The 25,549-nt window shown below is 33.9% G+C and overlaps 2 protein-coding genes across 2 annotated transcripts; one reads left to right on the forward strand and one right to left on the reverse strand.

Moving 5' to 3' along the window:
* Positions 1 to 5,482: 5,482 nt before the first annotated feature.
* Positions 5,483 to 8,160, forward strand: LOC103489638 (putative Peroxidase 48). Its single transcript, XM_008448889.3, has 4 exons — positions 5,483 to 6,384; positions 6,477 to 6,674; positions 6,840 to 7,005; positions 7,099 to 8,160. Exons 1-4 carry the CDS (start codon positions 6,109 to 6,111, stop codon positions 7,602 to 7,604), a joined length of 1,146 nt encoding a protein of 381 aa, XP_008447111.3. The 5' UTR covers positions 5,483 to 6,108; the 3' UTR covers positions 7,605 to 8,160.
* An 838-nt stretch (positions 8,161 to 8,998) lies between these two features.
* On the reverse strand, positions 8,999 to 21,265 carry LOC103489639 (uncharacterized). Its single transcript, XM_008448890.3, has 17 exons — positions 20,862 to 21,265; positions 20,148 to 20,346; positions 19,035 to 19,340; positions 18,854 to 18,943; positions 17,652 to 18,134; positions 17,449 to 17,556; positions 15,137 to 15,267; positions 14,913 to 15,045; positions 14,034 to 14,379; positions 13,474 to 13,955; positions 13,195 to 13,374; positions 12,958 to 13,116; positions 12,628 to 12,702; positions 12,179 to 12,350; positions 10,582 to 10,730; positions 9,944 to 10,159; positions 8,999 to 9,655 (listed from the first exon to the last, which is right to left on the reverse strand). The coding sequence occupies exons 1-17, from the start codon at positions 21,065 to 21,067 to the stop codon at positions 9,020 to 9,022; spliced, it is 4,071 nt and encodes a 1,356-aa protein (XP_008447112.1). The 5' UTR covers positions 21,068 to 21,265; the 3' UTR covers positions 8,999 to 9,019.
* Between the last annotated feature and the right edge of the window lie 4,284 nt (positions 21,266 to 25,549).

Consider the following 25,549-nt stretch of genomic DNA (forward strand, 5'->3'; position numbering starts at 1 on the left):
CAAGTTAATTCCTTATGAGTTAGTAGGGAAACCTAATGAACCTATAGATCATGAGCTCCAACGATTTGAGATTAGCTGGCTAAACCCTTTTAGATTAAGCTAATCAACATTCATTAACTAACGGGTCATTCCACTAAAGTCTCGTAGTTATTGGACTCCCCTTAGTATAGATATATTTGTGCCCATATAATATAACCATGATTAGTAAGTTAATTCTTCACATGTTGTTTGTAATGCCTCGACTGTCAAAATGTCGTTTTACCTCTGAGACTACATCTTGCTCCTTAGGTTCCATTGATCCACTATTGAACAATTAGTTTAGGTCCAACCTACAAATCGAATTCCTCTCGATCCAATGAGAGGGTAAGACCCCTTAAATTTAGTCTTTAAGACTTAAATTTAGTCTTTAAGTTAACAACCTATCTACTAATCCTAAAATGGGTAGGAGAGAATTTCGTCTTGTATCCTATGTCCTCAGCTATTCATTCGATCTTACCCCTGAAATGGGCGACTATTCAAAACTTTCTATTTCGATTATTGATGACCTACGATTATTGGATTAAGATTAAGTTACCTAGGTCATCAATAATCGAAATAGAAAGTTTTAAATAGTAAACATCGTTATAACATAAAAGTGATTATTTCATGGTTTAGTCTGATGTAAACTATTTACATAGGATGTCGCACTTTCATGTCTCTACATGAACGATTCAGGATCACATCGTTTGTACTAACTAAAAAGCAGACGCATCCATAGTATCCCTAGAATAAGGCACCCAACATTTATTCATATACTATTTACTGTTTAGTTTATATACTCGAACTTGATCCATGTTTATGTCTCTAGTTGAATTTTACTCAAGATAGCCTCAGGACCTAAGTTTATTAGATTCAAGATTATAGTATTCAATTTTACTAACAAAATCTCAATAACAACTTTTTTGAATATAATATGATTTTGAATTACAAAACTATGAGTTTTAAGACATAAATTCCAACATCGAAAATGTTGATGGGGAGAATCATTGAAAATTTTTGAAATTGCATTGAAAAGTAAGTAAATGATTCCTCAAGCCAACAATTGTCTCACTGATTAGAAGCCTTAGTAGTTTTCCTCTGATTTTATCGATAATTTTTTTCACTTGTTTTTAAAAGAACCCTAACGTTTTCTTCCAATTTCATCAACTAGAAGTCAGAATGTGTTCTTTCAATTTCATCGAAGCCCTAAAATTTTCTTCTAGTTTCATCGATTTCCCATGTTTCACTGCTATATCTAATGTTTCCAAATCCATTGACTAGTTTTGTTTCGATCCATTAGTTAGGCATTCAATGAAAAAAAAAAGGTTGAAAAAGGCTTGGCAAATCATTGATCACGAAAGGGAGAATCATCTACTAATGTTGAAATCGCATTGAAAAGTAAGTAAAAGTATAATTTGATGTTTTCTTATTAGAGTATATCGATGACAGTTTCTATCGTTGATGACTTCGAAAATGTTAAATTTATTTTCATAAAAAGTAAGTAAGTATTATTTATGATTTGTTTTGGTGATTATAGTTTATCGATGATAGGTTTCTCAATGATAGACTTTAAGAATATTGATTTATTTTCATGGAAAGCAACCATATGGATAGATTGATGCTATTTTTTTTTTCTTTTTTGTTGATTAGAGTCTGACAGTGATAGGTTTCTATCACTAATGAATTTAAAAGATGATTTTTTTTTTGAAAAGTAAGCAAGCTTTTAGGTTCATTTCTATTTTCTTTTTGTGTTCTTGGATGTTGTCCTATCGGTTAAATGAAATTTGAAGGATGTTGAATTTATTTTAGTGATATGAAATTTGAAGGATGTTAAATTCATTTTCATGAAAATTAAGTAAATCTATAGGTCCATTCTTGTATTTTTGGTATTGTTGATAGTGATAGGCTATTGTTAGTTTGCTATTAAATCTATAGGTTCATTCTTAATATTAAGTAAAGTGTGTCTGTAGTTGAAGTCTATCAATGATAGATTTCTATCACTGATAGGCTATTCTTAATGTTATTAATGTATATCAGTAATAGTTTTATATCACTGATAGACTAATATTATTCTCTTAATTTTTTTTTGATAGACTATATCAAGGACAAAGTATATTGGGTCGCAACTGCCATCCTTTTGCAGGATGTCTAGAACTATAAAAATTCTCTCAAGTTTAGTAAAGCGGCTCCAAAGTGCAATGTTTCGCTAAATAGATCGCTCTTCATGTGAATTAGTTTGGGAACAAGGGTGCGGTTGTTTGTACGCGATGGAGGAGGGAGAGCCCAATGAGTCAGGTGAATTAGGTGTCGCCTTCAGTTGGTTTGTAGAAGCTAAAGTCTGATGCATCTTGGAGCAACACTGAGGAGGTTGGTTGCTTTAGCTGGGTCATTCATTACTCTATTGGATCTCTCATCCTAGCTGGCTGCGAGAAGATTAATTAGTACCAAATGGCCCATTGTGGTACTTGAGGCCCTTGGTATGATTGGAGGCTTGTTTGCTTGTTTCATTTTTTTTTTTTGGTCGAAGGCTTTCTCCCTTGTGTAGGTGGAATATGATTGTGTGAATCTTGTAAATGGCATTAATTATAAATCTTTAGTGTTAACTGAGTTAGCAAATTTTGTTTATAAGGTGCTTGAGTTGGGTAAGATTGTCAGAGTGTTTGGTGTGCTCGCTCGACAAATAGAGTCTCCCACCATTTGGCTCGGGCGACATTGCTTAAAGGGTATTTGATGAATTTTTTTATTCATATCTCTTTTTCTTCATAATAATTGGTAGTTTTGTTACTAGTTTCGATGTAGTAATTAGAATGATAATCATAGACAATGGAAGGGACAAGTGATAAACTAAGAGATATAACACTATCACTACCTATCATAGATAAACGCTGATATTTTTCTATCATCGTTTATCAATGTATAGACAATGATAAACAATCCTAGTTTTCTATCAATGGTCTATCAATAGATTATGGTTTTGTTCATAATTTTGTTGCCATCAACTTTACATTAGATGTTGTTATTGAATATTAAATTGTTGTTGCTTTTAGATAGTTGTGATAGAAACCAATACAAGCCTATCATTGACAGACACTGATAGAAGTCTATCTGTAACACTCTAAAATTTCAGCCACTATTTCTCCTTCCAACTTTGTTCATTTGTCGTTTTTAGTCGACCTGTTGTTGTCGCTCAAGTTGTTTGCATATAGTTTTTTCTATGATCACTGAGCTGAGCAAGTCAGGCCACGCCACTCGTCACCTGTAGGTTATCACGTCATGTCACCCACTGTTGTTACTAGCCTCGCCAGATAATTTATAATTTGAAATCATATATGGTGCTTCCAATTGAAGTTTTCGAACGTTGTAAGTTGCTGTAGAACGATAGTTGAGAACATTTTGGCAAAGTTTTGGGTGCTAGTTGAGAGTTTTGCTGGAAGTCGTGGTTGTTTAATTTATGGTTATGTTAATTGAGGTAAGTAAACCTTACTACTGAAACTGCCTTTGAGTCAAACGACATATAAAGAGAGTTACAATGTAGCATGTTATGTTACTATGGAAGTATGATTTAATTATGAATATGTGACTGAATTACGTATATGACTGAATTAAAGTATATTATTGGTTAAGTATGTGACTGATGACACGTGGTGGCTAATATTCAAGATATGATTGATATATGTGGATGTTATAGATTACTAGTAGTTTGCCCCTTATTTGTTGCGAAGTGTCCTTTAGTAGTTGTGTTTCTTTTGGAATCCACAAGTTATTGTATTTCCTTCGGAATCCATTAGTGATAGTTATTGTATTTCCTTCAGGATCCACCGAATTTTAGGGACACATCTTATTTACAACAATGTGAGTTAATTAACCTCTATTTTGTCAAGCAATGTATGATTTACTATTAGAGTGCATCTTTAGGATATGGATGTTGAACCTGACCCCAGTAGTAGGGGTTACTTATGGAATATTTTTATACTCAACCTCTCTTATGTATGTTTTTCAGGTAAGAACAAAGACAAGTCGATGTATGACAAGAAGGATCCGTAGGCAAGCCATGAGACTAGTTCATGTTTTCACATTTTGATTTATTGAACTAAACATTTGGTTTTATGACTATTTTATTTTATATGTTTATTTGAAATTTATTCTTTCAAAGGTTTTATGAATAGAGAGGTTTTATTACTTCTGTATAAGATTTTAGGAAAGAATATCGATTCTAGGATTTTTTTTTTAAATAATGTGTTCTTTAAAAGATATGTCAAAAATATGGTAGGAAGAAAAATATTGACAAAAATATGGTAGTTTGGGCGTACACGACTTTGCTTGGAAGTCATGAACGGAGTACACGATTTCTATGAAATGGCACGTGGACCCCACACCTTTCTTTTTACATTATTTATTAATATATATATATATATATATATATATATATATATATATATATATATATATATACTTCAAATCTTCAAATTCTAATTTTCAAAAATATCTTTTCTTATTAAATATTTTTTCAAATTCCAATTTCTAATTTTCAAAAACAACTTTCCTTGTTAAATATCTTTCCAAATTCCAAATTTCATTCTCCAAAAATATTTTTCCAAATTCCAAATTCTAATCTCCAATTCTTTTTAAAAAGATATATATTAATAGAATATGCTATTAGAAAATATATTAAACAAATATTTGCAATCCACCGATATTAACAAAATATCTAATCTTTTTTAGAATCAAAATGAAAATAGTTATAGAAAGAATAATTCTATTGTATGGAAATTATAATATCTAAGTTCATTGTACGGCAAAATTTTCTTTTAGGTTCAAAATGAAAATAGTCATGGCAACAAATGATTTAGCTAATACCGATGCATTGCAAATGTTTGTTTAATATATTTTTAATAACATATTTTGTTAATATATATTTTTTTAAAAAAATTTAGATATTAAAAATTGAAATTTGGAAAGATATTTAATAAAGAAATATATTTTTGAAAATTGAAAATTGAAATTTGGAAATATATATAATAAATAAAGTTTTTTTCAAAATTTGAATTTGGAAATTTGGATATTAAATTTAATATATATATATAATAATAATAATAATAATAATAATAATAATAATAATGAAAAATGAAAAAGGTGTAAAGTCCACTCATTGAAGTCGTATACCCGACCATGACTTCCAAGCAAAGTCGTGTATCCCACGACTTTGCCCAAGCTATTTTATTTTTGTTAATATTTTTCTTCCTTCTCTATTTTTGACATATCGTTTAAAAAACACATTATTTAAAAAAAGGATTATGATGCTAATATTTGGATACATAGAACAGCGTCCCTACAAATATATGAAAATTTTCGGATCATTGGAAGAGGAGAAGGAACGGTGGATTAATTAGGAGACGAAGTACCAATATACATAAGAAAGGTAGGTTAGGAATTTTAAAATTTATAAACCTGTTTGCCGTTTTTTTTTCTTCTTCTTCTTCTTCTTTGCTATATGTGATTATTTTGTAATATTTTTCCATAAGTTGATATGAATCCAAAATCCTTGGACTTTCGAAAATATGCATAGTTAGTATCTTTTCTTTCATGCGGTTTAAATATGCATAAATCAATAAATCAATTAGACGTTCAAGATTTTATTCAGCATAATATTCAAATTTATAATTAATTCATTAATTAATTAAAATTAAAATTTATTGAAGATTATTTTTGGAAGAATCGTTAAAAATGCTAAAATGGACAAACTATGGCAAAATTAAAAAGTATAATGAGTTTTTGTACCCGTAGTCTTTTTCGGCCTAAAGTGTAAATAGCTTGTGTTTTCTTATCATTCTTAACCAAATTCCTTATTTTTATTAAACACAAAATGATTAGAAGCATTTTGAAAGTGAAGGGAGTAAATGGTAATTTTACAAATTATTGTTATGGTTTTCAAATTTGGTGAAGAACAGAGTTAAGAGTATAATGGGTATGGCGGGAGTTTCCCTCCCTCCATTCCATTTATTGGTTGAACGAAGTTTTGATAAATTGATAAACATATAGTGAAAGAGTTGAGATTGTTTTGAGTTTGAATCTGCAAAACCCAACAAAAAAATGTTGAATGGTTGGGTTGTTTCAGTCGTCTTCATCACTCTCCTCGTTTCTCTCTGCAATCCAAGAGGCGTTTCCGACATTAAAACTCTTGATTTCTCTCAAACTCACACTCACACCCTCTTCTCTTTCCTTTCAACTCTTCAGTACGATTTCTATCGAGAATCCTGCCCCAACGCCGAGAACATTGTAAGATCTTCCGTGGCTAACATTTACTCTCACCACCATGATATCTCTGCTTCTCTTCTTAGACTCTTCTTTCACGATTGCTTTATTCAGGTATCAATTCTTCATTTCTTGTTTTTTCTTTCTTTCTTCCTTTCTTTCTTTCGTTTCTTTCCGCTCTTACATTTCTTTTTTCCTTCAATCAGGGCTGCGATGCTTCCATCCTATTGGATCCCATTACAGGTGATGAAACCTATTCCACTGAGAAGCAGGCTATCCCCAATTTGACCTTAAAGGGTTTCCATGAGATTGATCAAATCAAGGAAGAGCTTGAAAGGGTTTGCCCACGCGTTGTTTCTTGTGCCGATATTCTTTCCCTTGCTACTAGAGATGCCGTCGTTCTGGTAAAATACACATATCACTGCTTTTTTTCTTTTTTCTTTCTTTTTTTCTTTTTCCCGTTTCTTGTAGTTCTTTCGAGTCTTTTATACTGTAATGATTGATTGTGGGGTTTAGTAGTTTAATGTGTTTTTTCTCACGTTCGACTAACTTAGTGATTGGGCGCTTAGGCTGGTGGCCCCTTCTATCCAGTTTTCACGGGCAGACGAGACAGCACGAGGGCGTACTTTAAAGAAGCAATGGCAGACATGCCACGACCGGACGACAGCATCAATCGCACTCTTTATCTATTTGCAACAAGAGGACTTGACGAAAGAGATATGGTCAGTCTTTTAGGTATATTAAAATAAAACTAGCTCTTTCTTCAAACTCATTCTCCTCACAAAACACTATTAGTTTCAGTTATAACCTTTTTTTTGGCTTTTCAAGGAGCGCATAACATTGGAAAGATTGGGTGTCAGTTCATTCTGAATCGTCTTTATAACTTTTCTGGAACCAACCTACCAGATCCATCAATTGACCCTGAGTTCCTAAACCAGATGAGATCCAAGTGCCAAGAGAAGGAGAACAATGACAACAGTGGCAGTCAAGATCACATGTCTCCAGCATCATCCCCAGTTTCAAAGGAGGCATCAGTAGAGAAGCTGAGAAGGTCTACATTGGACATGTCATACTTTCAAGAACTGTCATCTGCATTGTCGTCAGAGGGAGGTTTCGACACTCATTACTACAAGAGCTTGTTGAGTGGGAGAGGATTGTTGTATGCTGATCAGCAACTAATGGCAAACGAGAAGACTGGAAGACTGGTTCAGGGTTATGCTTCTGATGATGGTTCTACCTTTCGCAGGGACTTTGCAAGGGCTATGGTCAAGCTATCGGTTCTTGATGTTCTGACTGGTTCTCAAGGTCAAATCCGTGAGAGATGCGGGTACTAAATTGCAACAGCATATTCTTTCTTTCTTTCTTTTTTTTTTTTTTGTTATGAGTCGTTCTTTTAGTATCATTGCTCTGTTCTCATTCTTGAACAAAGCTGGATATCTCTTACAACTTGTTTAGAAGTCGATTGATGTTAATATCAGGAATGTGTATAATCGAAACTTCTCACCAACAAAACCAATAATAACCATGTTCTTCCTGCGTGCTATATGGCCACCATATATATTGAGTTTGGGGTATAAATGAATGGATTTCACAGATTTCACCAAGGTAAAAATATGGATCCATAAATGTCAGTACACCCTCTTCATGCCTATTTGGAATGACTTTTTATATGAAAATAATGTGTCTTAGCACTGCATTTGTAAATGGTGGAGACTGAAACATGTCTTACTTAAAGTAATTTGTGTACTTACAAACCCATTGTGGATTTCCTTCTCCAGTTTTTGAGCCCTTTTTAGAATCTTGTCATTCATACAATATACTAAGAAAGTTCAATGTACTTCAGGGCTATTTACCCTTAGGATTAGAGGGGAGTGGAGTGGGCTATTTTAGCTCACTAGGATTAGCTAATCCCGAATGTTATGATAATGCTTGTTTTCACTCTCATTTCTCCTATTCCTCACACTCATTTCACTAAGCTCCAAATATTTACAAGTAAAATTAAAAGGCTAAACCAAAGTGGAAATCTCAGTAGTAACAACCACAAAAGGAAGAAATACCGACAAAAGCTAAGATAATACTTAGACTACTATAATCTGCAGACTATTAAAAATCACTCATCGCCTCAAATGCTCCACCCCACCTAGTTTTTCATTTAAATTTGTAGATCTACTAAACATTCAATTGGTAAGAAGTCTTCGATAAATGTCATAGCCTACCTTCCTTTATGATGATTAGACTAACTAAACCACCGAATTGCAGGAATGAAAGAAAATGTACAAAAACTCATCATCAAGGAGTGATAACTGCATGAAACCTCAAATGTAGAAAGATGCAGAAAGCAATCAAAATCTTAATTGGCGTTGGTATAAAAGATATATGTATTCTTGATATTTTGGGTTGGTTGGCCTTTTCTAACGTGGCTCAACATTTAGCATGTTGCATCCTCATGAAAGCAATTTTATGTCTGCCGCATTTTTTTAAAGGGACACAGCCCAATAAAAAGGAAGAAAATCATATATCAAAGGCGCCCGCATTTTTACTATTTTTCTAAAAGAGCTTTCCAAGGCCATCGAGCATTGAGTTTTTAATTATAAAGCTTGGGGGGGAAAGATGAGCCATCACATCCATGAATATAGGAATAACGAATCAAAGCTGCTGCGAAAAGCAATCAAAGCAAAATCTCAAGCTTATCTCAGAAACACAGAAAAGAGGTAGATACACCACTGCCTTGTAAATACTTGGAATTGTATTAACACGTAAAAATGTTGGATTGCAATTTCTTAAATACAATTTCAACAGACGAAATTTCTATGTCAAAACCATAACTTTGACCCCCATAAAGCACATAAAGATACCCTTTTGGAGATAAAGGTGGTGGAAGAAGTCGAGATACCTCAGGAAATTCTGATGTGGGTGGCAAAGGCACGTCCTTCTTTATGGAGTAGTATACATCAGCGACAAGAAGCCAAATAAGGTCAGGATCCATAGATGCAAGTCCTCCAAGCGCATTCAAAGATGCTTCCCTAAGCCCCACAACACCACTAAAGGCTACACCTGCTACAAGGCCACTGACCTTCTTCAGAACTACTTCCAATGCCGATGCACTTCTTCTGTTTCTAGATAGATCAGCAATCATATTGAGCAGTGCGACCTGAACTTTCAAATTGGAACCTTCAGCAACCGAGTCTTCTGAAGATATAGATGTGTTTCGATAGGGAAGTTGCAGCACTGCCTTCTCTTCTCTCACCTTTTGTTTCCTTATAAATGGAGACGACGTCAGAAGCTTCCAAAAATGAGATCCATCTGTATGGAAACGTCGTGTGAAGAAATCTCCTCCACAGATTTGTACTGAACTGCTTATCACGTTTAAACATCTTCGTGCCACCTACAAAGGTTGCATTGATTTCTAATTCCTAATCAATAAATATTAAATAGGAAAAAAAGGAGGCAGCAGACCAGCAGAAAATCAACTAGAAGTATTTGTGTAGGTCAGAGGCAGGTTGAACTAGAAGACAACAATACTGTTTCTTTTCCTGTAGGCTTTCGTACTCTTGAAACTAAAATCCTAAAAGCCATTGTCCTTAGTTGCATGAATTAAGAGATGCAACAATTGCTCAAATACAAACTAGATCAAACACTGGGGAAAAAGACATATAGACAAATGATAACTCACCACTGGATTTTTGTTCTGAATGCAAGCAACCAAAAAGGGCCATATTTTATTCATTGCAGGAAGCAATCGATTCTCATCTGACGCCTCCTCAGAAACATCCAAAGTGTCCAGAAGTCGATAAAAGGAATGTGAGTGCAATGTTTCCTCAATTGCTTCCTTGATATCCTTCTCATGCTTATAGGCTTCTTCCACTTTTGCCAAGGCTGCGACGCCATACTACAAACAATTTAATGCGACTTTTTTCAATAGAATCAATTTTAAGCAAAACAAAATGCAATCCAGCAAAGATTTTGTGCACTATAAGGTGAATTCATCACCAAAAAGGGAAGGGGTAAGAGGAATCTTTATAGCATTGAAGTGCTGTGTGGGAAAGAGATAAAGAAGCATCAACATATATTCAGAAACCCATAATGATCGTTGTTAGATAACATTTTGTGTGCATTGTATAACCTAAAATTTAAACCCTATAAAAATAATCACAATGTGATGGATTACACAACATGACAGTGTAGCAATTTGCACCAAGGACACGAAATAATTCTTGACGACATTCTCAGACAGAAATTGGCCACGAAAAGATCACCCACTAACAAGGGAGTCCAGTTCTTAGCTCGAATATAGACAATCTTGAGACATACCTCAACAATATCCAAGGCCACGAAGCATGTAGCTTGATTCTGTGAAGCTAGGAGAGGTATAGCAGTCACAATGCACGAACCAGCAATTGATCCAACTGTTCGTCTATATCTTCTGGAATCATTGAGCTTGAACAAAATATTTTCCCATTCTACATAGAATAAATTAACCTTTAAATATTTCTCTTTCGTTCAGCCATACTTCAAGATTAGAAACATCTTATATAATTTATATTAAGTTCATCCTCTTATGACATTGCAAAATAACAACTTTGCCATGTTGATTACTTCATCCTCTTAATATCCAGCACTCTTTCCCTTGCAAGAGCAGAGGAACGGAATGGAGCATTATATTACATCCAGATTGGCAGGAAGACACCAGCCGTTTACCTAGTTCATCCAATTCCTTCATTCATGGTTCAAATTTAATTTTGTTCCTACAGTTACACATTTAACTCAAAGTAAACTTTAACTAAATACTCTGTTTTTTCTTTACCTAATTCAAAGGTAAAGTTCTTGAGAGGTTCTCCTAGCCAAACTCTGGTACCCTCATAAAAAAAAGAAGCTTGTTTCATATTATGAAATTCCATTTAGTGTGAGCAGTGAGGAAGGTGATTTGATAAGATTAGATGAGAAGAAAGATTAATAGTTGAAGGACCCTTTAGAGACTGATCCAAATTCTTTGTTTCAGACAGAGGAAGATTTAAACTTTGAGAAACAGGCCACTGGAATTTCCTCACAAGCGCATTGATGTGATATTCCAGATCATTTGAAGTCCTTTGTTGAGAAATGTGGGTTAGTTTTGGCTTGAGCACCGAAAGTAGACATGTTTTCTGGCTCCTCAGACATTTAATCTTAAAAATTGAATGGGAATCTGGTGATTCTCGGGGCATGTGGGAAGGATTGTTGAAGCAAGATAGTGGTTTTTTTTTGTGAAGTGAGAGATTTCATGTTTGGCCTTTTCCTTTGTATTTCTTACTTCCTTTCAGAATTCTGTTCAAAGAATTGGAGCTTTGATGGGCTTTTTCAATAGTACACGTGCAGTTCATTTTGGTGAGGTGGAAGATTTCAGCAAGTCTTCCAGGGCACACAATTGTATTTTTCGATCAAGCTTGAAGCAACTTGGCTGGTTACCTTTTCTTCGTGTTTTCCTTTCCATTCCTTTTTGAAGCCATTTGTGATTAAGTTTTTAGTTGATTTGGGGCTCCTTGTTGAAAGTCACTTTGCCTTGTACTTTCTTCTTCTTGTTTCGCTCAGATTCTAGAGGATCTTGTCCAGCTCATTGAAATTTTATATGTTCCCTCTTGTCTCGGTTTATGCTATATTTGTTCTTTTAGTCCTTTTTGCTCTTGGTATATGTTCTCTTGTACATTGAGCTTCAGTATTAATAAAGAGGCTCGTTTCCGTTTCAGAAAAGAAAAAAAAAAAAAACAGTTAAACATTAACATTTAATACTCACCATAGTTCAGAACTAAAATTTCTCAACTTTGCATCACCAAGATCAGAGATTAAACATTTTAAGTCTGATTAAATATCAAAATCTAAGGGACAAATTTATAACATCATTGTAACATGAAACTAGTTAACCAAGATCAATCACCTGATTCCAGTGAAGATATATTTATGTCATCATCATGACATGATCTCGATACCCCTCCTGCCTGCTTTTCCCCGTTAGAAATTAAAGACTTGACATGACTAGTATATGATGCTGCTTTACTAGGCAGGGAATTAGATTCGTGCTTTGACACTCTGGCAATCTCTGCTACTGCCTGGAGAAAATGAAAATTCCATAATAACATAAAAACATGAACAGTTTGGTTTTACCTTGCAAAATATCCTAGAAACAGAGAACAAATTAGGAAACTCTCCTCCCACCCAAAGGAGTCCAAAAACTCACCAAAGAGCTCAATGAGCAAAGATACTCAACAGAATGGTCATAATAACAAAAATCTTACAGCAATGCAAAGTACTATAGACCTCTCAACAGAAAGTCATTAATTATTGTAAACCTTAGCACAAAGTAGATATGCATAATTCAGAAGTGACCTTTAAGAATGGACCAGTTAGATTAGGGTGCTGATGTCTTCCAAGAATCTCAAGTTCCGATGATACTTTATGCATCTGCAATAGTTCAGTGCATTAGACTTCCAACCCATTCAGACAGAGTCAAAGACATGCAGAAAACTATATACGTCCACACATATAAGTAAACGTATAAAATCTTCATTCTAAGCGACCATCAAGAATGTAAAAATGGCAAACTAAGACCACAGAGCCATCTGCATTCTTTCTGTACATACACAGGTGCTCCCTTAGTTGGTAAGCACATAAAATCCTGTATATGAATTAGGTTGTTAAAGGATGTCAATTGCATACAGGTTCCTCCAGTAGAGGCAAAATCTCATGAGCTATTCCAATATAGGAAAGAATAGCGGCAAGAACATTTGGCACGTGCGAATTGAGATCCAAATGACGCAACTGCCTACAAATTGAATCAATCACATAATCTGCATTTTCCAAAACCAAGTTCCGAACCTGCGAAAAGATTATATTTGCAACTGATCAAAAAACAACTTGAGAACCATAGTAAAACATGTGTTTGCATTATCTCACCGTTGGGTAGCCAGATGAAGAAGAAAGAACGTGTAAGATAGCATCGGAGGTGCTTCTAACTTCCGCATTTGAGGAAATAAGATTCTCAAGCAGCAAATAAAGTGATGAATGAAGAAATCCACAAGAAGAAAAATACTTTCCCAGACACATACTGAAAATACCTATTCCTTCAATTATAACCTGTTCAAGAGAAGAAGTTGCAGTTTAAATAGTGTAAAATTACCATATGGCCAAGTAAAACATCCACAACTAAATATAGGTTCTGAAGTTTGATCTAACCTGATGCAACATAGCAGTGTCTCTGAAGAAGTGTAAGCTAATGTCATCTTCACCAGCAGAATGCATCGGGGAAGACTTATGTTGTGTAGGAAGGTCCCATATCTCAGGAGAGAGGTATTCATGCAGGACTCTACCAATACAATCAATTAACTGTGCTCTAACTTTCTCCAGGGGAACTTTCCAACTAGCTTCATTAGTGGTGACAGATTCGTAGTCACTGGTAACCTTCCTGTGCATTCTTGCTCTCTGAAATGTACTTGAAAAGTAATCTACTGAATATTCTGAAACACCAAATATCATCTCATTCAGAATACATACAGCAGTGCTTGCCTGGCGCACTAACTGTCCTGAACCTGTCCTCCTGTACCAATATTCCCAGTTTTCTTCACTGTATTCGTTCTTACGAAGCTCAGAAACCAGTTTTTGCAAGTTTCCCAGCGGGATATCAATGGTAACCGACAAACTACCTTCACCTTTGCTATCTGGTAATAAGAAAGCATACGTGATGAGGACAAAACATAAGAATAGAAGAGCTAATAATCAGAGGAATAGTTTCAAACCTGATGCCAAAGACAAACCAACGAGTCGGAGAACTCCTCCAAGAGCTTCATAAAGTTTCTGATTGCCAATGCCATTAAACCATGGGGGCATGCGAGGAAGCACGTGATTACGTTGCTGCATATCTTTCTTCTGAACCATTGTGAGCTCCGAAACTGCAGGTGAGGCAGTATTCATGATGGAAATGCAATCACTGATGAAATTAGTTCCAACCTTTAACTCAGTAAGAGAGTGCAGATATCCTAGAGAGGATGGCCTTGCTGAGAGAAATTTTCCAATAGAACAGGCGTAGACTGAATTCTGATTTAGACAAACAGCAAATACATCTAGAAATCGAACTGCAGTTACCTATACATTCAACAACCAATACAAAATTAATATGGTATTGATCACATAAAAATCAGTGAACAAGAGATTAAAGAACAAAAGAACACAAAAATCTAGGGGAATAACCAAAAATTAAAATCATGCAGTGCTAAGATTAAATATCAATAGCAGAATAAAGAGAACATGAATTCACTGTCTCCCTACTTTCAGAAATTGCTCACTATTCACCCCAAGTGAAACCAGTCAGTAAAAATAATTTCATTGTTCTGTAACAAAGCATGCCTCAAACTATGCGAAGAATCTTTATGATTTGAAACTATGGTTGCCCTTTTCTAATTTCACTCTATCAATGAAATAAAATCTATATGTTCCCCATAAAAAAATAATAATAAAAATTACGGTTGAACCCATAGAATTTAAATAAATTGGCAAGCAGTTATGCAGCAAGTCATACTTAATACTTCATCTACATCTGTGTGTTAAAGATTGAACATGATGTAATAAAGTAAATGTAAACAGCCATGTCTGTTAAAACATCAGAGAGAAGGTCACACTGGAGAGTGGATAAGATGATCGATAATGAGCTGGGGCCCAGAATAATACGCCACTACAAGTAACTGTCGTGCATGTGATAGAGCAAACTTCTCATCAGTTCCAAGAACCACATTAGGAAGCTTTTCAACCAACCTAGATTCAATAGGGGACAAGTTAGCTTTACAATACGTCCAAGAAATTTAAGTCATTGGTAACTTCAGTCTTCATATATTTGGATAAGAACCTCACAAAAATTTTGGCAATGTCATGCTGCAATTGATGGTTCCCAGTTATCCCGAATAAATATTCGAGGAATTCTTGTGCAGTGAATGAAACATCCTCAGATTCATCAATAGCCAAAGTACACAAGCACTCCTGCATCGACAGACGGGATAATATCATAAATTAAACATTTTGAGAAGCAAGCTTAAAATTTTTTTACAATGTATAAAATTATCATGATCACAACCAACTAAATATAACATTTTCTAGTGCATCAATAGACTGCATGGGTAAGTATACAGAATTTCCTAACAATACACGTCATATTTCAAGAGTATAATGCATGTCAAGCAACACCAAGATCACATTATCTTACTTTAATCAAGGAATTATAAAAACAGGAAAATGAGGAGCTGAAACAAGAAAAACCAAAATTCCAAAATCACAGGTCTCTTATCAATGTCATCAAATATGGAAGATCTTAAAAAAACCTATTAATGTCCATAGTTGTCACAATCTTAGAGATACCATAGTCGTCAGAGTCTTAGAGTTACCATTTCTTTGAAGATCCTAACAGAGAGGAAAGTGATTTTTTTAAGACAAACAATACTCTTGAAACAAAGGAATCCTTTCTGTTTGCTTCCCCATCATCTTCCATAATAAAAGAGTTTCATAATGTTGCTTCCTTTTTATCTTGGGAAATCCGGAATCATTTTAGTAACCGCCTGAGACTGGATCACCAAGTTTTCTTTCTGTAAACTCGTGTTTATATGGTTGCAAGAAAAAAAAAAGTAAAACCTAGTATCATTTTAATATTTGAAACCCACATAAATAAGTGATTCCATTGAATAAGAAAGGCATGAAGTTCAAATTATTGACAAACAATCAATTTCATTATTGAGGCAAGGAACTAACAGTTTTGCTTGTAACCATGTTCATGCACCATTAGTCTACCTTTGAGGTTTTGCCCTTCTTAATTGAAACCCATCTTAACTGATGAAGGGAAAGGGAAGGGATCGCACTTTGTTAGCTGGAAGATTATTGAGAGACCAATCTCCAATGGAGGTCTAGAAATTGAGAGTTTATGATTCTCCCCTAAGCACAATTCTTTTTGCCGTAGGATCATTGTTAGTAAACATCACTCTCATCCTTTTGAATGGTTGTCAAAGGGGATTAAAGGTGCTCACCAAACCTTGCGCAATGATATTTCAACAAAGCTCCCTTCTGTTGTCCATTTGGTCCATTGTGTGGTGGGAGAGGGGAGGGAAACATATTTCTGGAAACACCATTGGGTGGGACACAGACGGATCTGTGCCTTATTACCTAAACTTTATCATTTGCATTCCATTGAAAACCATTTTGTTGTTGACTTCCTTATGGGGTTTGGGAGTTCATGTCTTTTTCTCTCTAGATTTGTCGCTCTCTTTCCATGGGGAAGTGATAGATGTGGTTTCTTTCCTTTCGTTGCTTGAGGGTTATTCTTTTAGGCACATGAGAATGGATGTGATGGACCCCCAATCCTTTGGGGTTTTCATCTACGTCTTTTTTCTTAGTGTGGGTGATCCTCCCCCTTTGGAGAGTTAATCTTTTCAGTTCTTTGAAAGATTAAAACCCCTAGGAAATTGAGGTTCTTAACTTGGAATGTTTTACATGTCTGTACTAACATGACGGACCGCCTGGTTATGAAGGTTAGTTCTATAATCTATTGTATGCTTTGTCAAAAGGCGGGGGAAGTCCTCGATGGACCATATTCTTTAGCTCTGGCATAGCGAGTTTGTAAGTTCCGTATGGGAATTTTTCTTAGAGAGGTTTAGTATATTGTATGCTTGTCACAAGGACACTGGTATTTTGATTGAGGAGTTCCTCCCCAGTCCGCCTTGCGGAGAGAAGAATTGCTTTTTAAGGTTTGCAAGCATTCATGTGACCTTATGGGTTTTATGGGGTGAGGTGGGGTGGAACAGGAGCCTAGTGAAGTTTTGGTCCCTTGTGTGATGTCATGTTTCTTGGTGGACTTCAATTTTGAAGAACTTTTGTAACTATTTATAGGCATTCTTTTGCATAGCTTGAATCTCTTTCTGAGGCCCCTTTTTTCTGTGACTTTGCATTTTTTTTTCTTTTTTTTTTTTTTTACATTTTCATTTTACTTCTCACGTACTTCAATATAGGTTTTCAGGTCCCACATATATGAAAAAGGATATAATATGCTGTATTAAAAAAATGCAACAAATTCAACAAAATAGGTGTTATGACCAATACTGTAAATACGTCAATAAGAGACATCCGACTCCCCAAATAAATTGATTTCAAAAGTAGGTGGTAGTTCTTTTTGCTCACCAAAAGCATGGATCTACTCTCCTTTAGTGTACAGCTGCACCTTGACAATAGACCTTTTATGGCAGCCAGGATGCCCAGTCTAACCTTTTTTACCAGATGCAAACAAATCTAACAAGCACCAAGAGAAATTAGTTCAGTAAACACATCAGCAGCAACAAGAGTCAAGTATTGAGGCATTCAATACATAACATTCAAGGACATACATATGGAAAAGTTGCCCTTAATAGTTTATCCACATGAGTTGAAGTTTGTGCAACCCATTCCTTCGTACGATCCACATGAAAAGAATTGTTCCCCTTGAGATAGTCAGCACTCATCTTCTCCTTTGATCCTGATTCATAAGTAGTTTTCTTTGCCACCTCGGCAGATGAACATTCTTCTACCATTATACTCCCACCGCGGACTTTATTAGGCAATTGACGAAGTTCCTCTAGAATATATTGTGCCTTTTTACCCTTCTCCATAATAATTTCTGACTGAAAATCCATAAACATGACAAGGCTAGATTTATTAGCATCATCCTCGAGGACTATCATTAGATATTCAGCCAAGCCTCTAATTGCTTGGTTTGTGGCTTCTGTATTCCCAGCAGCCCCACTTAATGTTGTTTTAGAGGCCCGCAAAACTTTAGAAAACTGACTGACAACACCAGGCAAGAAGAAGGCCAATGCATCAGCTGTTCCAACCTACAAAAGAATAGTATTGATTATCTAAACCATTGGAACATCCAGCTTCAAGATTATTATCTATTACCACAGAACTAATATAGAGAATTGTTGTGTATCAAAGAGAGTATATGTATATTTTTAATTTGTTTTTTTATACAACAGGGAACTTCCCTCTTCGAGCATAATAAAAAAGTGACAGAGGATTACAACTTTTCAATAGTGTTGATTTTTTTGGTCCAAAATGTATACATTTCCGCTAAAGTAAATCAGGAAAAGGCTCCACACACATGCATGGTAATCTCAGCAATTTGTTGTTGATAACTTCTTTCTTTCTTTTTTTTTTTCTTTCTTTTTTTACTTTTTGATGAAACAACAACTTTCATTAAAATAAAAAATGAAAAGTACCTGCCAAGGAGCCCCATAAAGACGACCCTCAAGTTACGAAAGGGGTCCAATTAAGCAAAATTTGAACAGTCGTATTTTTTACCTTGAACCAGGTTTTCCATGTCTAGAATACGTCAATCAATATAAGATCGGTAGGATAACTTTGTCCATATTTTAAGCAGTCCAATCAAGAGGTAGAGTGTCAAATCTTTACCTCAGGAAAAAGACATCCTCCATGGAAGAATATCATGCTACGTATTTGAAGGGTGGTCGTATCCCTCCAATCAAGAATTTACTCTAAGTAATGACAGGTAGGTCATTTATACATGGTTAATTAGAAGTTAAAAATTTACCTTTGCCACAAGTATGCGAAGGGTCATAAAGGCTTCAATACGAAGTTTGGAACTTCCATGATGTCCCCGTGCGGCCTCAATATCTGCAGCCTTTGCATATGCTCATGAACAAACAGAAAAAATTCGGCAAACTAAATGCTAGAAAACAAGGGAAAATCATTGAAAGCATGTTTTTTCATACTTTGAGAAGAAGTGACAGCCAGTGTCCAACAGCAGCTGAAGCAGTTTCACTCCGGAGAAATTCAAGCAGGCATTCATTTGGCTTTGACTCTTCTGAAAGCACATCAAGATGACCTTGAAATTCTCTGTTTTCTGCAAGTGCTGGAGAACCAGATATTTGTTTACATGAGCATGCATCATTTGGGCAGGGGTATAAATTCATAAAGATTGCCTTGAAACACTTGATAATTCCTTCACGGAATTCTTCTGATGCCTCAAGGGGAGATAACAGAGCCCCACATGTTAACTTTTTCAGCACTACAACCATCTGCATTATCACGTTGACATAATTAGGGGAAACAATTAATTCAGTAAAAGGATTAATGAAGCGTCTTTAAAGCCTTAAAGGTTATTCACAGAATGACAGAATACAGCACAAAGAGGCCAATGAACCTATAATTCTTTTATTTACTTTCTATGAGAGCCTGAAATTAACCGATTCAATAGAAGAAAAGCTTGAATGCTGTCCAAGTCGGGATGACCTCCCCCCCCCCCCCCCCCCCCCCCCCATAAGGTAAGATTTCTGTCTGCATCGGGAAATTTATATCCTCTGAGGACGACAGCTATTAACATTTAACACAACCCTGAGTCAAAAGCAGGGGATCCAAGAGACAAACAAGAGTCTACTTACTCCTTGTCATAGTCATTTGTGTCATAAGTAAACTAAGTCCATAAATAATAAATCTACTAACCTTATAAAACCCATACATGTCATAAGTCAACTACGCTAGTAAATATAAATCTCAATCCCAACACCATAAAAAATAAAACAAAATTATACCAATAAGATATTAGATACTAAAGTTCCATGGGCGTATTTTGGAGGAAGAAAGATGGAGTAAATAGAAATGCAAAGAAAATCAAATCTCCTCTAGGGCTGCTTCACAGAAAGTATTCTAGTGAATAGTAATAAATTCAGTTGAGTTTAGTTATTTGAAATTCATTAGAGTGTGGCAAGCAACAAGCATAACTCTAAGAACAGTCCCCTGCACTACAAGGATAATACACATCTGAGAAATGAAAGTTAACGAATGAGGCACATCTCAAGTGTAATGTTATATTCAAATTAGACCACCTGCTCCACAGACCCTAAACGACACTTCTTCAGGAGTTCTTCGAGACACTGAAGCACACCTTCTGCCACACAGTCACTCACTCTATGAGGCAGTTCATGACTAACAGACATCATACTGTTTTCTCCAGAATCAACCTTCTGCTGAGATCTATCCACAACAGCTGCATCCAATAGCAGGAGTAGCGGGAACAGCACATAACTGAAAATAGAAAAAACTAAATTATCAGGTAGGGTTGCATAAAAGTTCAAATGCACTGACATTACAAGAAGTTTACAGAAGTAGATAATCTTTTTACTACATGCTTTTAATTTCTTAATGCATGTGTAGAGATATAGTAAAGTTTTGAGAAACTCGCTTCATAACCGAAAAATATTTAATTGAATAAAATAAAATTCATTGACATCGTATTGGTTATCTTCTTAACCCAGTTTTCCAATGCCCTTTCAAAACTTTTCCAAGTTTTCCATGAAATTGATTGAAAAGCAATGAAACCCTGTCGATCACAATTATGATTCAAAGGCTAAAATATATTCTTCGTCCCTGAAATATAACTATATTTTGCAAGTAAACTCCTAAATCAATTGTGGAGGAATGCTTAATTGTGTGAATGCTGAGAGTTCGAATGGAAAACGCAAGTGGATTAACATAAGTAGCAAACGAGCACATAAAGATGTATAACATATAGAATATTCCACGAGGTAAGAGAAACTTACTCGAAGCAATGTTGCAGAGAAGTTGTGGGTGTTTTTCGAAGCAGTTCGAACAATGAATGAATTGAGGAGGAGCGTTTCTTGGGAAATTGGAGAAGCTGTAGCAGCTCCAAGCAATATGCTTTGAGCTCTACGAACACTCCACTTCGAAATCCTTCATTCGCTTCTTCCAGCTTTTCTTCCTCGCTAAAATAATTTGTATCAGCCATCTCCGTCGTCAACAGGTGGGGAGAAACAGAAGAAAAGCTCTACTTACAAACAAGAACAACCGTGAAACCCAAACAATCAGAACAGTTATTAGTGATCAGTTGATAGGAATTCGTATGAAAGTGAAGAGGTTAATGTCGTAAAACCTCTCTAGAGAGCACGAGAAGACCCGCTATATTTTACGACGCTTGTTTTTTTTTTTTTTTTTTTTTTTCTCCCCTTTTTCCATCGAACTAAGGGTGGTGACGAACTTTGAATCTTGGGCTGAGCTAAAGATGATAGCGATGGACCGTTGAATCTTGGGCTGGACTAAAGATGATAGCGATGGACCGTAAATTTTTGCTACACCCCACCCTTCGGGCCTTTTTCTTTGATTGGATCATGAAATGTGATTCTACCAATGTTTATCCTTTCCAACCATTGCAAATACCGCCAGTCCTGCTCAAAATATTAGGATACGTAGTAGAACGCAAAACATATATGAATATGGTATAATTTAGATCAAGCTGTTGGAATATATCATTGGCATGGATCCAAACATTTATATATTTTGATAGCTTTGTTTCTAGGATATAGCATTTATCACTTATATTTTATCATGGATAGACTCTATTAATGATATGAAGTATTTAATGAATATTTACTTCTTCTAAAAAGCCAAATTTACCTTCATGCAAAATAGGAAGAGCGAAATGCATTTCATGCGCTTTCTTCTATTTTCTCTTCTTACAATGGTAGAGTTGTTTTTCATGAGAGCATACAAGTAATTGGTTATCTTAAAACATTATATCTTTGAAGTGATGTGTTAAATAACTCAGTGTAGTGAGGGCACATCTTCTCAGTGGACAAAGCCATTGGCATACCTCATTAATCCATGAAGTTTTTATTTTCAATTGTAAATTTAATTTCATAAGTTTATTTTTATTCCCCATAATGTATAACTTTTCAACAATATCGTTGGTAGATTGTGTTAGTGATATAAGGTATCATCGATCGACTCCATCGATAATTTATGGTCTATGACATGTGGATTCATGTATTTGAACTCTATCAACAATAAAAATTTATAAGTTTCACATGTCATAGAATTCTATCACATGGGGAAAGTTAGTTATAGTAATTGAGTTATGTAGTTTAGTTGGGTTGTAGTTTTCATGGTTGGTTTTGAAATTAAAATTGCATTAAGTTACTTTTCTATTTTGTTGAGTATCAATGAAAATAATAGAGGGCAAGAGACCGGGAGGAGGAAGACAAAGGCGAGAAAGCGGAGAAAGGAAAAGAAAAAGGTTTGCTTCAAATCTAATAATAGTGGTGGAAAATATTTAATATAGTCAATTAGTTGTGCACCATGCAGGTTTGAAATCTACAAATTACCATAATCTACAAATATATAACATTGTCTAGAGCTAGACATGCATACGACCAGAATGACTAAGGAAAAAATGACAGAATTTAGAAGATCAAAAAGTCCAATTACATTGACGAATTAATGAGAAAAGATATGAACAAAAAGCAATACAATGGATAATTTGAGGGAGAAAAACAAACCAAGAGATCAAATGATAGAATCTCACCATAGCATATATTATTGGGAGCGAACAAAAAGTATAATAAGAACAAGAATAAAAATAAAATAAATAAATAAATAAATAAATAAATAAATAAATAAGAAGATAAATTATGCATTATTAAATTTTAAAATATGTTTTTATACACAATTTAATTTATTAAGCATCAGTCATAAGAATGAGTTTTTATTGAACAAATTTTATGTTAACACTAAGAAAAATCAGAATTCACTACTGACATTTAATTAGTCATTGAATTATATATAGGAGATTAACAAGCCAATAAGCTAAAGTTTTTGTCAACATGCCATATTACTACATAAAGGTGGCAAAAGTTTAGTAGAAATTTTAATAAGATGACCAATTTGATATTGTTTTTATGAAAGTTATATAAAAGGTGGTTAGTAGGAAGACTAATTTGTTATTGTTTTTACAAAAGTTTGAGATGACCTAGTAATTAGTTTTAAGACTTTTATGGGAAGCTATGTAATATGATTAGGATGATTAAGAATCAAAGAAGTAGTAGAAAGTGTATCGCGAGGACATAACAAAATGAGATCATAAGCGTGTAAATAATAAAAAACAGAGTTTAATTAAAAATTGTTGAAATGAAATAAGTTTAATATTATAATTTGGATTCAAATCTCTTAAACCAAGTATAAATTTTGGATTACATTATATCATGCATTTAAATTTGGTCTACTACAGTGTTTATGTTGAAGAAATTGATACAAAATAAAGAAATACCCACTTGAAAGAATGAAACTTTAACTAAGAAAATTTACACAAGTGATAAAACACTTTTGAAAAGAACACTATTTTACTCTCAAAACACTTACTCGTTTTTCACTTAAAGTTTCTCTTCAACTCTCTTACTTTCTTTCTTCCCCTCTTTGCTTACTTTGCTTAGTTCACAAATGAACACACAACCTCTATTTATAAGTATAAAATCCTCGGAGTCCAAACAAAAAGATCTCCGTAGAATTCTAAATATTATAGATATTTCATAGTTTATTTACATCTTAAAGAACTTTCGAATTCCTTAACCTAAATAAAAGATTAGATATTTTTAGATTTTTTCCCTATATTTATTTACATCATTCACCATAATTTACATATTTGTGTCATATCGTAAGTATACTTTTAACATAGCCAACGTTAGTCTTCTACTCCAACAACTCAAAACACCCCTTTCATAGACACGTCATCCATGAAAAACATTTGATTAATAAGAAATTTTATCCAATCCAATTCATTGACCTTTGATCTTTATGGTATTAATGAAGATTTGTCTCCATAGTTTTAATTAGCAATTTAAATACACTTGAATTAAGCATTTGTAATTAAAAGTCCTTTTTTTCAGACAGCTAACTCTTTTTTTTTTCTTTTCTTTTTTGTTGGTTCAACCATGGAATCCATTATCCTAATTTTTTCTTTTAATGAAATCTAATGTTTAATAAGTTGACCAAACTGATGCATATCAATATACATTGAACGAAAGGGATACATGGAAAGAAAACACACATTACTATAGGTTCTTTATTTAGTACAACCATTTTTCTTTTATGAAATACATACAACACAGTAAAATTACAACAAATACATCTAGAAACAAATTGTATATATACATATACCTTTGAACTGTGCCCTTCAATTCAAACCCCAAATACAATCGATATATATTAAAATATTATTATAATCATTGTACTTTAAGTTTGTTTAACTGTAATCATTTTTATGTGTCCAATTTTAATTTTTATACTTTCAGTGAAACTTAAATTTAATTCGTAACACTTGTATATTGACAATTTGTTTCAAAATATTTTCGTTATTTATTAACACTTTTGCACTCCATTTTGAAAACATATTACCATATTATTTAAGTTTGTAAAAAATAACTTCTATGGTCTTGTAAATTTTAAATTTACTAAAAGAATCGAGACTAAATAGAAAATTCGAATGTATAGGAACTAAAATAGAGTGTTTTGACGTCTATTTTTTTAAGAATGTCGATAAAATATCAATATTTAGGGGTTAGCTTTAAAAATTGTAGACAAAGTATTATCTTAGTCCAAGGTTTCCTCAACTTTAGTTCTTATATTTTCAATTATCCAATTTTAGTGAAGTAATTTCAATAGATCTTAAAAACTATATATTATTTAGAAGATTTTTACTCTAAATTTTAAAAAAAATATATTCTCATATTTTACTTTAATCAATTTTTTAAAAAGATTATTTCAAAGAGATTAGATTTATTGATAGTACATAGTATCCGAAAATGTTGTTTAAATCCAAATTTATTGAAAATGTAAGGGATTTAATTAAATTTGTGACGACACGCGAGGGAAGCGCTCATGATGAGGGAACGTTGAATTGATTTTGGTTTGGAGCATATCTTGTCTGTATTACTATTATACATAGGTCCAATATATTTGATTTTAGGCTCCAAATAATTGACAATTCAAAATAAAAAAAAATAAAAAAAAAAAAGTTTTGATAATATATATATTATATTTCATGTCACTTCATGGTTCCTAATTGAATCGATTTTATTTCCAGACTGTTCAAACACCACCCTTCAAATCTGGCACATATATAGTACATCATAGTACAAAACATGAAACCAACATCGTTAAGAGAGATTTAGATATGCTTTAGACTCAATTTACATTTACAATAATAATAATGAAAGTTAGGCATTTACTCGAATATAATATTTATCCATTCTTAAATACATTATATTCCGCCGAAGTCAAAAGATAATAGATATGTTATTAATCTAATTTATAATATTAAAATAATGAAAGATCAAACGTTGGATCTTCATTATTAAAAATAATAATAAATAAGTTAGTTTGTATTTAAAACGTTTATGTGAAATATATATGTTGTGGGTTTGGGAAAGAAATAGAAGAG

This window comes from Cucumis melo, chromosome 1, assembly GCF_025177605.1.
Source record: "Cucumis melo cultivar AY chromosome 1, USDA_Cmelo_AY_1.0, whole genome shotgun sequence".
Classification (NCBI taxonomy): Eukaryota; Viridiplantae; Streptophyta; class Magnoliopsida; order Cucurbitales; family Cucurbitaceae; genus Cucumis; species Cucumis melo.

Excerpts from the sequence above, each read along its gene's own strand:
- LOC103489638 (XM_008448889.3), top strand. The coding sequence starts at position 6,109 with ATGTTGAATGGTTGGGTTGTTTCAGTCGTCTTCATCACTCTCCTCGTT. Across the intron at positions 6,675-6,839 it reads CTAGAGATGCCGTCGTTCTG|GCTGGTGGCCCCTTCTATCC; the intron begins GTAAAATACACA and ends TTGGGCGCTTAG. Across the intron at positions 7,006-7,098 it reads AGATATGGTCAGTCTTTTAG|GAGCGCATAACATTGGAAAG; the intron begins GTATATTAAAAT and ends TGGCTTTTCAAG.
- LOC103489639 (XM_008448890.3), bottom strand. The coding sequence starts at position 21,067 with ATGGCTGATACAAATTATTTTAGCGAGGAAGAAAAGCTGGAAGAAGCG. Across the intron at positions 14,380-14,912 it reads ATCATCTTATCCACTCTCCA|GTAACTGCAGTTCGATTTCT; the intron begins GTGTGACCTTCT and ends TTGAATGTATAG. Across the intron at positions 12,351-12,627 it reads TAACTGGTCCATTCTTAAAG|GCAGTAGCAGAGATTGCCAG; the intron begins GTCACTTCTGAA and ends CATTTTCTCCAG.